The 13,856-nt window shown below is 44.9% G+C and overlaps 2 protein-coding genes across 4 annotated transcripts; both read left to right on the top strand.

Moving 5' to 3' along the window:
* Positions 1 to 5: 5 nt before the first annotated feature.
* On the top strand, positions 6 to 2,410 carry LOC135483397 (uncharacterized). Its single transcript, XM_064764267.1, has 3 exons — positions 6 to 672; positions 1,206 to 1,411; positions 1,917 to 2,410. The coding sequence occupies exons 1-3, from the start codon at positions 365 to 367 to the stop codon at positions 2,408 to 2,410; spliced, it is 1,008 nt and encodes a 335-aa protein (XP_064620337.1). The 5' UTR covers positions 6 to 364.
* A 4,031-nt stretch (positions 2,411 to 6,441) lies between these two features.
* Positions 6,442 to 13,545, top strand: LOC135483396 (uncharacterized). Of its 3 annotated transcripts, none has more exons than XM_064764264.1 (6): positions 6,442 to 6,736; positions 7,001 to 7,206; positions 7,477 to 7,609; positions 7,913 to 8,036; positions 10,324 to 10,460; positions 10,765 to 12,076. In XM_064764264.1, the coding sequence occupies exons 2-6, from the start codon at positions 7,017 to 7,019 to the stop codon at positions 11,447 to 11,449; spliced, it is 1,269 nt and encodes a 422-aa protein (XP_064620334.1). In that variant the 5' UTR covers positions 6,442 to 6,736; positions 7,001 to 7,016; the 3' UTR covers positions 11,450 to 12,076. The 3 variants fall into 3 exon arrangements, with proteins under 3 accessions (XP_064620334.1, XP_064620335.1, XP_064620336.1); XM_064764265.1 differs by lacking the exons at positions 10,324 to 10,460; positions 10,765 to 12,076 and adding exons at positions 8,605 to 8,741; positions 9,060 to 10,125 and having other exon boundaries at positions 6,445 to 6,736; XM_064764266.1 differs by lacking the exons at positions 10,324 to 10,460; positions 10,765 to 12,076 and adding exons at positions 12,139 to 12,275; positions 12,607 to 13,545 and having other exon boundaries at positions 6,459 to 6,736.
* The last annotated feature ends 311 nt before the right edge of the window (positions 13,546 to 13,856 follow it).

The following is a 13,856-nucleotide window of genomic DNA, read 5'->3' as shown; positions in this document are numbered from 1 at the left end:
TGCATGAAATCAGTTCAAATGGAATTAAGCGCCTCACATGTACGACTGCGCCATGAGCCAGCCCTTTGGTGTGTTCTTGGTGTCTTCGTCGAATACATTCCAGTGCTGGCACTGACCGGATTTTGGCTTCGTGCGTGTCATGAAGGGTTTGACTTTATCAAAACATTAGCCAACCGCTAGACCTATACGTCAATCAGAAGGTCAGAAAGAAACTTGTCATAGCGGCCCATATTCGACGGATCTACTGCGTCTGGAGTCCAGATGAGAAATAGTGGATTTGGACACTCATGTCGTGACTTGACGGCACGTGGACAAGTGACTTGGCTCATTATTGTTTCCGAATTTAACATAATATGATATAGCCATGAAGACATCGTCGTCGAGCTCTCCAAACGACACCGCAATTATGGCGGCACCACAAACTGACGCCATGTTTACTTTGATAATTGAGGCTTGCACGAAATACGTGTGGGCTTTCTTAGTCACACTCGGCATCCCTGGCAATATCCTTGCTTTGGTGATATCTCTACAGAGGACCAACAGGACGAATGCCGCGTGTCTTTACATGGCCGCCATCGCCGCTGCGGACACGCTCCTTCTTGTCTTCTATGGCGTTTGTCAGTCGACCATGTTCTGGATAGTCAAGGAAAGCCTCGGAGAAGTACCTCTCCAGTAAGTAAAACTCCTAATAAAACTAAACAACTGGTGTTGAAAGTGAATTATAGCAAGGTAAAGTCAGAACAGTGCGTCAACCATCACTGACCTGCTTCTTGGCCTAACTTCATTGACGACCATGGTCGGTCAGAAGGATGGCCAAGATAGAACAAACAGAAGTCACGAAGAACTCGAAGGCAGTTTTCGACGAGAGCCGACGAGATGAGGTGCATGCCGACCGAGGATGCACCCTGTGGATCCAAATTCCCCGAGAGCATTTTCCCGCTGCTCGTGGTCACTGCGTGGAAATGCGCTCGGCCCCAGCAGGTATTTAGTAACCCACTGGTGACGTTGGCGTAGTTTCCACTTTCCACGAACTACGGCGCTGCATTGCGGGTAATTCTATATTTGAGCCAAGTGCAGCCTTCTTATGATGGACACCATCTTAGATTCTGATCTTCATGGGCTCAATCCACGAGCTCAACTCCGTCGACACTTACATGCTTTGTATAGTAGCATGGTATAGTTACCAGGATATGCTTTCTCTCCAGATTTTGTTGGTATACGGCCTACACGTTCGGCCCAATCTCAGGCCTGTGTCTCGCCTTGATGTCCATAGATCGTGTGATCGCGGTTCGTTTTCCACTTCAAGCTATCAGGTTGTGCACCACAGGTCGAGCCAAGAGGGCGGCAGCCATCACATACACCATTGTCATTACCCTCAATCTCCACATATTCTTTGTTTACGAACAGGATGGTGAGTAAAGAAACAGGTGTTAATGCCTTAGTTATACACCATCCTAAAATATGTTGATGTCACATTGTAACGGAAGAATACGACACGCAGGCAATCTGACTGGTTAAGAGGCTGTGGGTCAAGTCAAAAAGGGGCTTAGTTTAAAATCCGAGACAACATTTTGGGGGCAGAGCAAAATGCTCTTATCGAGAGATGTAAGGTGCTTCCATGGACATATAGCTTTACATCCGTGATGCTTCACAGCAAACAAAAGTTCCCGCAAAAGTAGCACTGCCTTAAGCATTGGATATTCGCGTGATCAAAGTTAGTATATCCGGTTTGTCTGGGAATTCATCATGATAAGAACATTTTTACCTCCGAAATGTTGTCACGAGAATGACAGTTTTAGGATTTGGAATAAGCAGTGAATCAACCTTGGGTCCAGACGCTCACTATTTCAAGTGATAGCAAGGGGCGTGTATGTTTCATTAACAATATTTGTAATTGATTTGCTAATACAATTTAGGTCCTCTGATGCTTCGTGTGCTCAGTCGTGAATACCCTTTCCTGGAAACGCTGGTCGTTGCGTTTCATCTTTTCATCGGGACGCTGCTTCCACTGAGTATCATTGTCGTCTGTAATATCTGGATCATTTTCACCCTTAAAAGCTCCAACATCAAAATGGCGGATCAGAAGGGCGGACATAGATCTCGCGAGAAAGATACAACATATATTACCCGGATGTTGATAATCGTCTGTTTTGCATATGTGATGACTTCAATGCCATACAGGCTAAGTCTGACTTTAATTGATGGTATTCAAGCACTTCGCCAACTTTATGATATGAATTTGACCTATTGGAAAGTTCGCTATGCGGCCCTAGCTTGGATCACGTCCAATCTGTGGCACTTAAACTACGCCATCAACTTCTACCTTTACTGCGTGGCAGGAGGGGCCAGGTACAGAAACGATGTCAAGAGATTCTTTCATAAAGTCTGCATATGCGGTGAACGTCACTAAGACTAACATGGCCAAGGAACCATGTTTACTCTCCCTCTCTCTGACATCCGAGGAAATTAGGGGTTTATGTTCGCTTCTCCGTCCCTGTGAAGCGAATATTAACCCCTGATTCCTCAGGATGCTTCCCCGATGGAGTTGATGGAAGATAGGCCATACTCGGGGCAGTGATAGTAGTGTGGTGAGGTCCTACTTAAGTATAATGTCTGCTTTGGAGAAAGAGGATAGGCCTGTCCATCGGCTGCATATTGAAATTCCTGCCCTCATCAACATACTGTCCAAAAAAAAATAGTATAATACTAGTATATATAAGCGAGCCTTATTATAGTTTTGATACTAGTTACATGTATATACGTCATATCAAACAGTCTTTACGTGTCTTCATTTCAAAGACATAACATATTATTAAAAGGCGGATAAGGGACCGCTTGGATTCTCGTTAAGGCTTGTAGTCACATCGCATCTCGTTGGCATTATTCTTGCAGTTTCGGACATCCATTACCCACAAATCAAAGCCTGCGCGGACTTCTATACACCGGAAGTCATGTTGCCAATCCAGTAAATAGAAACAAATTCGTATATATGTATATATAGTTTATTGACGAATATACTTTGACACAGGATAACGAAATGCAGGCAAAAGAAGTATGAACGATTTCTAGTGTGAGCTGGTGAACACATTAGTGAGGTTTCGCAACCACCCGGTTAGGCCCTACGACGACGTTTATCTTTGTGTGAGTTCACCTGAACAATAGATAAACGTCGTCGTAGGGCCTAACCGGGTGGTTGCGAACGATAACTGTAAACAGCTTTGACAAGTTGAGACAACTCGGCTCTCAGACACGAACAAACACTCTCACTGCATGACAGCAAACCAACACATTCAAACCTAGCGTAACCAGTCTTGTTACACAGTGTTCATTCTACAATCTGAGAGACTGGGACCACCTCTACCGGGACAGCGCCGGGACCTCGAGGGTTTTAAGGCCGCATTGGCCAATCACTCGGCCCTCATTGCAGCTTGGACCAATTCAGTATTGCGACAATGTCCCCGTGGCAAGCACGGGTAAAGAATACAGTCATGTATGCCACATTTCATACGGTCTGTTGTTCAACTTTTCGCTTGCACGCAGCTCATCGGCAATGTTGACGTTGTACAAGTAACAGACAAATAAGAAGAAGACAGGAATAACCACTACACCGGGTGCAGAACTTTACACCGCCTATTTCTGATTCTTAGTTTCAAGTAAACTTGCACACTACGGCCGGCTTTTGCTGTCACGAAGGCGAAGAATAATTCCAACCAGGCGAATAGGAATAAGAAACAATCCGCCCATACTCTCCTTCGAAGCATTTTCGAATCAAAGTCGGTGTGTGCAAAACTGACAATCCAACCCAGTCTCTTCGTATAGGTACTCTCGAATCCTAATAAAGCGTCTAAGGTACGTGCGTCTTCATGCAACGAGACCAAGCTCAAACAGATAACCACTACAGCCAAGGCGACCGACACGAGGGAGAAGGTCCGTAGCATCCGAAACTCCTCCATATTTTTTGAGCGTGATAGTCCCATCCCATATATTCCCGTCCCAATGAAGATGTTGGCGAAGATGGGCACAATGAAGTATGATAAGTCTCCTATCATGGTCCTTGGGACGAATGAGGTGGCGGTGAGGATCAAGGCACCAGTTGCGATCTGAAAGGAGGCTGGGTCGGAGGCATGGTCGTACAAGCAATGCTTTCGCGCTCGAGATTTGCGGAACGGAAGATCTTTAACTGTTGCCCCAGAATGCTGGTATTCTGTGGAAGATGTGTCTTCGTCTGACGAATCGAGCTGCATACTTAGCCCTGGGCTTTTCTTCAGTTTCATGAATGGTGGTTCTTCTTCTCGATGTGTTCCTAGAAAAACAACGTCATACATATAAAGCCGCCAAAATATTTAGAACTCCGCAGACCATAATAGATTGGGTTTGACTGTGAAAGTAATAATTCAGCGACAGCAATGCAATGGTAATGCTTACGCTAATGATCCGACTAATTGCCAATAAAGACAATGAACACCATTTGATGGAAAGCCAGAGAAAGAATAGACTTTGCGGGAAATTGAAGTCACCCGGTTGGTGGGCTCTCAAACTATGGTTATGAGAAGAAAAGCCAGGACTTCTGGCGGAATTTCCAGTGACTTTCCAACGATATAATCATTGTTTTCACTACACACATGGAACATGTGACTTGTTGTTTCGCTGTACAGTGTTGGTCCAGCTGTCGGTACCATTGTTTGGGTTTAATTGTTGGGGTCAAAAAGCACGGCTTCCACTGTACTAACACAGTCAAAACAGTCCATTGTGACATCTGGCATGCAACGACTATGAGCCATTTTGCGTGCATGAAGCTAGCCGTTACAACACTTTACAGAAAATCGCTTGAAGACTGAGATTTGAACATCTTCTTCAAACAAACCCAGTTTTTTTGCTAACACAGTGCTCTCCCCTAGACGGCCAGGGCCTTCCCACGAGTCAGCTCATTAGGTCAGCATCGGCGGAATAGCTCTTCCCCACCTATATCCAAATGTCACTATCCTTTTGGTGTGTGATCTCTTCGGCGGAATACTGGTGAGGAGAAACTGGGGGGAGAGCTTGTCTGCTTTTTGGAGGAGGGGGGACAAAATGCAATGTCTTACCTTTTTATATCAACTGGTGATGCCTATGTGGGGATAATGGCGAAATCAACCACTTCTCATTCAAGATCGGCAGGTGAATGACCTCCGGACGGCGGTTCATCAGGGTGCAATCGCTTTTTTAAAGATTATTGCGATGTGATGTGCACTATCACTGCTAACTGAGCTGTGAATAGTTGGATAGATGGATAGACGGATTATTTCATGTTGTACTTGTTTGGTTTCCAAGGTTAGAAGCCGTCGCATGCATTAAGTACAAGGCCTTTTATTCTAGCTCATACAAATGTGTTAGCGCGCATACTATTATAGATCGGTGCGGATCGTTATTATGTTCGACAGACCGTGTCTTGTACCGCGTGTTGTAATGGCGTAGCCATGAAAACACACAATGCATTTATAATAGATGTTTAAAATAGTACATTGTAGTTTTGAGACACAATCATCAAACTGTCACATGATCAGATATAAAATCGTGTATAAATATGAGATTGTTTTTCAATATGGACGAAAGTCTCACACAGGACAGGCCTTTCAGATGTAAAACAGGTTTAGCCAAGATGTGGTATTGGAGCTTTTGACTGTACATTCTCAGCTCCGCGTATTGATAACAACATCTGCTTCATACGATATCTCACAAGCAAATGCACCAAATTCAGCGCGGTTTGCAAGAATATGATTGCATAACTTCGTTTTGTGATTGGCTCTTTAAAAAACCCTGTCAACCTGCTGTCACGGGAAGCAGATTGTCAGCCAACTGGCAGTCAGTCAAGTTCTTAAAGAAGCACTTTCACGTTAAAGTGGTGCTCTCCCGGTATTTTGGTTGTGATTTTGTCCTCGGAAGATCAATTTGTGATGATTGGAAATTATAATCCAACACCACGGCATCTCCTCGGGGGCCACTCCTCGGGGGCCTCTCCTCGGGGGCCTCTCCTCGGGGGCCTCTCCTCGGGGGCTCTCCCCGCGTCATGGTGGAGTGTTTCGTTCTCACATACGCACTGTCTCGCTATGAAGTTAGACACCAGATGCTCTTTCGCTCTGATTAACCCTCTTGAGAGTCCCGAGTTCAGGAGATTTAATAAAAACAACGAAACTTCTTTGTCCTGTTTTGAAGAATCGGATAACCCTCGTCAAGCTAAAGCAATGTCTACTAAGTACGAGTCCTATTGAAAAGCCATTCAGACATTCTTAACGCCAGGCTGATTCAACCGGACCTGTTTAAGCAGTATATTCTATATATTTGTGAGAACAATATCATTTTGTAAAGAAAGAGATTGATAGGCCTGTGCGTGTTTAATGTATATACTATGTCATAGCACAGACATGATAGCGAGACCATGACAAGGTGGCCATTCAAATCGATATATATACCGGTCCCGGGCCACAATAGATTCGCCGGACTCTTTTGAGTTAAAGGGGTCACTCTTTCAGTTCCTTTCGCCCCTCATATTCACTGACGACAAAGGATTCCTGTGTCTCTATTGTGGCCCGTAACAAGTATATCAATTGACTCAGCACCGTGATTAGTCTCTCACGAATATACTTATTTAGGACAAACTTAGCTGTGCTGGATGACAGAGTGTTAACCGACCAGACAAATCAATCGGTTTACAGGCAGAAAAGGTTTAAATTTCGCTATTCGTTGATGACACTAAGAGGTAAGATATTTGTCAAGACATCCTTGACTTTGTACATTTCTTTCAGTTCAGTAGTAAATGTATTGATGTGAGAAGTGAGAACCAGTATCAACAACTATGATAACACATAACACATACATTCTTGGCTCGTGCAAAGATCTAGACGATCTATCTAACACTTAAAACGTAACTCATATCAGGTCTGTAGGGGTCTCTATACTGATATATCATTGGCTAGTCAAGTAAACATTAGTGATTAAGTATTAGCGTTGCCTCATTTTCCAGAAGCTGGACAAGTGAGATGACCGAGATGACAATCGCTAGCTTAGTCCTCCTCCTATTCGCCTGCTGCTGGCCGACCGGCGAGGCAGCAGCGAAGACTTACAACGCGCGTACCTTCCCCAGTCCCATGTTGAAGCCAACAGAGTGCGGAATGGGGAACAATAAGTCATTTGTCTGTGACCCTGATTATATTCTACATCGGCTCCAAGGTGAGTTATATCAAGCTTAAAAGGAGATTCCACTTTGAGTCCATAAGAGCTGCTGATACATTCATCTACACCAGTAAGTCCTGGTTGCTAGAACACTTCGATCAGTTAATTTTCAGATTCCCGATTACTCGGAAGCCACATGTGGAGACTGGTGCAACGAACCAATCATAATAGTTTATTTATAAAACGTCCTGTTGTTTTTCTCTCATTTATGGGTAAACGGACTTGCTGAATGATCCGTCACTCCTAAATATTCCCTCTCTTTTTCAGCCACACAGCTGAACGATTTGATAAGATCGAAAACCAAAAGCTTCCGCTGCACATGCAAAGACGACTGTACCGACTACAGCGACAAATACGCCATGATGGTAGCTATCGTGACAAGGGTCGATGTCGCACAAAAGTAAGTGAGGCAGAATGACTGAGAAGGGAGGTCCGAAGCCTCTTCCCTTCTGTGACATTAAATGCTGCCAAATGTCATTATCGTTGATCTCATGTTGAACGAATGTATTGGCGATGTGCTCTCATTTACAGCGGGACGCGATCTTCGGGTTGTAAAACTCAAGTGAATGAAACAACCGTGTCAGCCATCGAATATCTTTTTTTATCTCGCCAGGTTCTTTCAATGGACGAGGAAATAGTTCTAGTCTTTCCCTGCACACACCCTCTGTCCTATTGCCTTAATCCATCTCCCATTCCATTTCAGTGCGTCCATGGAGGAGAGAAAACTTGCTGTGGACCAGTTCGCCAAGGATCTCCAGGAGCGGGGCTGGGCGGGAGGCAACTGTCAGAATGACATTGTCATCGTCTTGTGTAAAGAATATAAGATGGTGAGTTTAAATAAGTGCGGTTTTCATTATCATTGTCAGAAATTAGCGTGGTGTAGTTCTCGGCTGTTTTGTGATGAGGAACCTGTTCCTCAGGTGGCTGTGAAAGCAACAACAGCTTGGCATTGTGAGTGCGCTGATATTCAATATGGAATGTAATTATATCTAAGGATCTCTTTTATTACATCGGTAAACTCCTGCCAAGGTTATAACTTGATAACGTTGACTTTAAACAAGTGTTTTATCCATTTTCATCACTTTGTCCATGATATTCTTTGAAGGACATTTAAAGATAATACGATGCGCTTAATATGTCTTTCCGTCGTTCTGGTTTCACGGAACAACAACTATATTGGTTTTTAGGATACATGCAATTAACCCTAACGCCGCCATCGGCATTGCTAGGCTTGCCACTAATCCTATTCACTACATAACTTGGCACGAGCTCGTTCTCGCGTACCATGCCTAAAGTCTTCCACAAAAACAACCCCCTCCACTGTATATCACATGTCGAGTGCAGCTTTCTAGAGAAGGCGTAGATTTAGTTCTAGTGGCAACACTTTACTTTCAGATGCACGCAGTTAGTGGGAAGAGGATTCGAAACTTCCTCTCTGACGGCTGCTTGGTGACCATGATCAACGAGTCGTCTGCTCTTTTAACAGATGGATTTTACCACAAAGGTGTCTATGATTTCGTGAAGGCATTAAGGTACGTTTCCCCAGCAACACTTCCTTCTCTACTCTCAGTTGTAGTTCGTGAAATCATGATGAGAACATGAGGGTGCAAAGTGAGCAACTACTGCAAAACAAATGTAAGACCTGGTGTGTTCTCCCTTGCATCGCATCTGATGTCTTTCACTGTCACAATCTAAAATACAGACACGTGCAGATCACAACCTACAACAGAACTACACTTCCCTGCCATTTCAGTCAGAGATGACCAAAATACTACTCGTATTTAAGTGAACCAGGCGAATGCCCGAGTGTAGATGTATCATCTATAGCTTTCATTTCCTGATATTTGCAGCCTGAACATAAGGAGAGAAGATTGCATTCAAAAGGAGCGGACGTCAAGCAATGGCGGGATGTCTACTGCTCCCTGGGTCGTGTACGTTGTGGGCGGCATCATCTCCATCATTTTCATGTCTATCGTGCTGTTCGGCATCCGGAGATACCGACGACACAGGCGGGATAAGAGAAACAGAGGCGGAGATCCTACGGCAAACGTGGTGTACCGGCCAGCCAGCAGGGAGTTAGTGGACCAGTATGAAGGAGACACATACACCGCTACCGGGGGCTACCCATCTTTGGACACTTCCAATAGCCCCACCGGCAGCCCGACACGGAGCCCGATTGTGAGGTCACATGGTGGAGGACATCATCCCTATGAACACATAAATAGCCACGATGTTTATGGTCAAGGTGCTTACCGGGGCGGACCTGACGGAGGCAGTCACTGAAGTTCATATGTGCCATTTTTATACACGTTCCATTGACGTTTTAATGCTTATTGTCTTCTATTTCTGTTTAAATACGATGCATGCGACTTTCTCCGAGTTCAATGAATGACAATCAGTACCATGAATTGATGGTTTATCAGTTCATAAGGTTATACATAAGAATACTCGATGTATTAGTCCAAGATGGTGATGTAGTCTGTAAGCCACACTTCACCGCCATGTGCACCGCACAATTCCTTCTGCAACTCAAAAAGGAGCCAAAGAACGCTCCCTTGGAAATACTCATTCGGCCATTAGCAACCATGGCTTAGAGGGAGGGACGAGGCCCATCCTCAAGCAGATCGAAGAGAGAATAGAATCATAATCGTGACGTGTTGTAATTTGGAATTCGTGATTGACACGGGGCTGTCGCTGGGCGCTAAAACTTTGGTCGTCTTCATTGCTCGGCCATTTTACAAATTGATACCACGCGTACATGTATGTGCCAGTCAGTGATATAATAAATACATGTTTACTGTCGATTGCATCTGTCTCAGTTAGTTACTCAACACAACTGAACCGATCCTGGTAATAAACTGAAATAGATCACAGCACTTTACAACAAGCCCTAGCAGGGATTGTCTTGCCGTTGTGTCTTCTCATCCCAATACACAGCTACACATACGTCAATTACATAGGGTAGTGCTTCACAGAGCAGCTTCTGCATTTGGGACGTCTCCTCTATAACGTGGCGCTTCTGCTTGAGGCACATACTTCCGGTGTGCATGACAACCAACGACATGCGCAGTTTCCGCACTACTTCAAAACTTTGCGCCGTCTCTTTCCTTACAGATCGTCACATCTGTGGGCAGAGAGACGAACAAAGTCTTGACCGACTCCTGTACGAGCACTGTTACCAATGGAGTAGTGGGACTGTTGGAACAGGACAGACATTTCGCTGTCGTTCAAGAGCTCATTTTCAAATACAGGTAAGTGCGAAAGATACATCTCAAGTTTGTCAGGCACGGTGTTCTTGCCAGGAACCCATTTTCGTAGGCCTTCTATTTCTTCGCGTATATTCCTAGACAGTCAGCTCTGTTCTTCGAATCTGATTGCAAAACATTGGCTTGACGACATCGATGTCGGACGATTGAGGACAACAAGCCCAGAATATGGGTATTTGGATTGAGAAAAGCCTCGTTGCTGCCGTGCATGATGCTACGCTATTGAGTCAGCTTTGCACATGAAAACCTCTAAAACAAAACGTAACAGACTCGCATTATTTTCTTCCAGCAAATATCTAAACCTGACATTCTGTGCGGCAGACGACACCTTGTCACGTGACCAAGAGCGCCATCCAGTCATCTTGTACGTGATCCTGGCCGTCTTGGGAGCCATCGGGCTTACGATTGGTGTCTGGTTTATCAGGGTTTGCTTCAATACGAATTGGAAGAAGAAGTGGAGACTACGACATGAGAGGAGTGACAGGCATGAATCTACGGGAACCGAACTTATCACCATGAATAGCCCAAAAGTAGGGAGTGAAGGAAATGTTGATACTGAAAACCAACAATGTAACGGTGGTGATAGCGCCAACAACGGTGACAAGGGTGACGCTGAGAGTTCGCCAAGAGCAGCAATATCACAGAGTTCGCCCATAGCAGGAACCTCAAAGAGTTCGCCAAGAGCAGCAACATCACAGAGTTCGCCCATAGCAGGAACCTCAAAGAGTTCGCCCAGAGCAGCAACATCACAGAGTTCGCCCAGAGCAGGAACCTCAAAGAGTCCGCCCAGAACACGAGCCTCTGATGGCGGCGCATGTGGCTACACTCCTAGGGGGAAATTCAGCAGCCTTCGAGATGGACGGCCTCATTTATATCTCGATCTATCCAAGTGCAAAGCACTTGACCGGGATGATGACGACAATGACAGTCAGGTTGCCAACGAAAAGGAGAGCTTCCTGAAGACCCAGGCTTGACATTCGTATGCAGAGGAATGATGATGCGGGCTGCATGGTGTCACATCGTTCTGGATCGTCCTCATCCTTGAATGAGGACAATCGAATTCGTGGGTGTTTTCATTGGGTCAGCATTCTTCGAGCTATAATTAGCTCCCAGCAAAAACAGTTTGAATCATTTACATCAAGGGTGCAGCAATGCCGCCATCAATAGATGATAATGGAGTCGAGAACATGTTAACCCTTGATAAAGCCAGTGAGAGTTTTCTTACGAAATACGTTAGTCTGTATTTTCAATAGCTGTATGTGATAAATAAAAAATGTCTAATGAGACTATACTGAATACATTGTTTTCATATTTTCATCTGTTCTCCTCGTAGGTTATCAATAATACAGGTCATGATGTCAGTGCACCGTATCGACTGATTTTTGACTTGTCGTTGGCAAAGACGTCTTGCATACCTGAAATCTTCAAAAAGGTGCAGCTTCGCCTACCACTAACTAAAAAAAGCGTGATACAAATTCTACGTGCACCAACGTTTTCCTGGCGATGGGCATCTAGCAATATGGCGGGTCGAGTGGCCAAGACGCGGTGACCCCAATGGTTTGAATGTTCGTCTCATCTCTTCATCAATCGGCAATGGCTACACGGAGACTCGGCCTGCGCCTGCAGTTGCGACTTTCGTTATCTTTTCGGTATTGCATTCCAGGTCTCTGTGAGGGTCGGTAATGAAAGCCAAAAGGTCCTGGGCGATGACTGCATTGCAACAGCGATAGAGGTAACCAAATCCAGCCTGACGTACGCGCGTTACGACAGAGTACTGAAAAACCTCGTTAACTTCCTCAGGTAATTTCTTGGCCGATATATGAGGTATCTTCTTCAACAGATCTTGCCTCCACCTGAGTTGCATTGACTTTCACTTGATAGTTGCCTCCCTTATGCAACACGGGCAAACGAGGAGCGGCCGACTGACCCGTGAGGGTGACTGGGACAGTCCGTACCGTGCTGGGCCTGAGTGACGATACGTTGTCGGAGTAAACAGATATTTGCTTTTTTTCAAATGGAGCTAATAGATTGTTCTCCCATGTTGTAAACAAAATTGACAGTGAATGTCAACCATCATGACAATCGCCCCACAATTTTATGAACACAATATTTCATTAGCATCCTTTTTCAGTGAGAAGGTTGATGAGAAGTGCGCTGATCTTCCCGATAGTAAGGTCGACGGCTCGGGGACAACAGAACGGAAGTTCATCTTCCCCTTCTGGGCCATCATCCTGATTGTAGTCGGGATAGTTACCATTGCCATGGGAGCTTGTCTGTGGTCGTTCAAGCGGAAACATAGAAAAGAGGAGGCCGCACACCGCAGCCATGCTCAACCCGAACCAGTAAAGAAAGGAACCGGTGGCGGGACGGCGGAGGAGACAGCTCTGATGTCTAATCCTAACTGATTGCGGTACAGCACAAAAAGTCACATAGTTTGATACGTGTAGAGTGGAACCTTTATTTGCGGACGCTCTCTTAAGGACACCATATTTGGTCTCAAATTGGTCGTTTCCTGTCAATCTGACCTCTCTTAGTAATCAGAACACCAACAGGGTTGAGCCAAATGATGATACTCAATGCACTATCAGACTAAGATTCCGGGGGTGAGGTTTAGTTAGAGGTAGTTGAGGTAGGTTTCATTTTCACGCAGTGAAAAAAAAAATTTGTCAGGGTTCAAACGCCCCCTGCAAGAAAGTGACCGTCCCTACTGTGTGGCGATGGATTGATATGGTTCTGTAGAGATCCATGTTTTTAAGCACCTCAGAGATAAATAGCGCATAATGGAACCCTTTGTCCTCGAGGACTCTCTATCCTATAGGACATTCAAATTGATTTCACCAGTCCAGTGCGAATGCATGTTAGTGAGGTTTCGCAACCACCCGTTTAGGCCCTACGACGACGTTTATCTATTGTGTGAGTTTACCTGAACAATAGATAAACGTCGTCGAAGGGCCTAACCGGGCGGTTGCGAAACCTCACTAATATCTGGAAAGCCGACTGTATATCCTACAGTACCTATAGTTCAATAGTCCAATACTCATTACTTTGTAGCTTCGAATAAACAAATAGCTTAAACTAAAGGTAACACCTCGTTATTTGTTTTTCACTTTCGCTCCGAAGTCTTTGAACAGGGTGACTAGTTCATGTACTACAGGGGTGGCCCAGAATTAATTTCCCTCACACAATGGATACACAATAGCATCATATTAGTGCAAGTGACCTGCCGAAGATCACCGATGGCCAAAGGATTCCTTCGTTGTAAATTTGACAAATCTTAATTCATTGTACGGGGTACTTTCTCAATCCCCAACAAACAAAATCTCTCAGTGAGCGAAACGACTTCGATTTGGAGCGACTGGGGCGAAAGGGTCAGGGAGCGAA

Source organism: Lineus longissimus, chromosome 2 (assembly GCF_910592395.1).
Source record: "Lineus longissimus chromosome 2, tnLinLong1.2, whole genome shotgun sequence".
Taxonomy (NCBI): Eukaryota; Metazoa; Nemertea; class Pilidiophora; order Heteronemertea; family Lineidae; genus Lineus; species Lineus longissimus.
The sequence above is the reverse complement of the archived record's forward strand: the minus strand, read 5'-3'. Positions and strand labels throughout refer to the sequence as shown.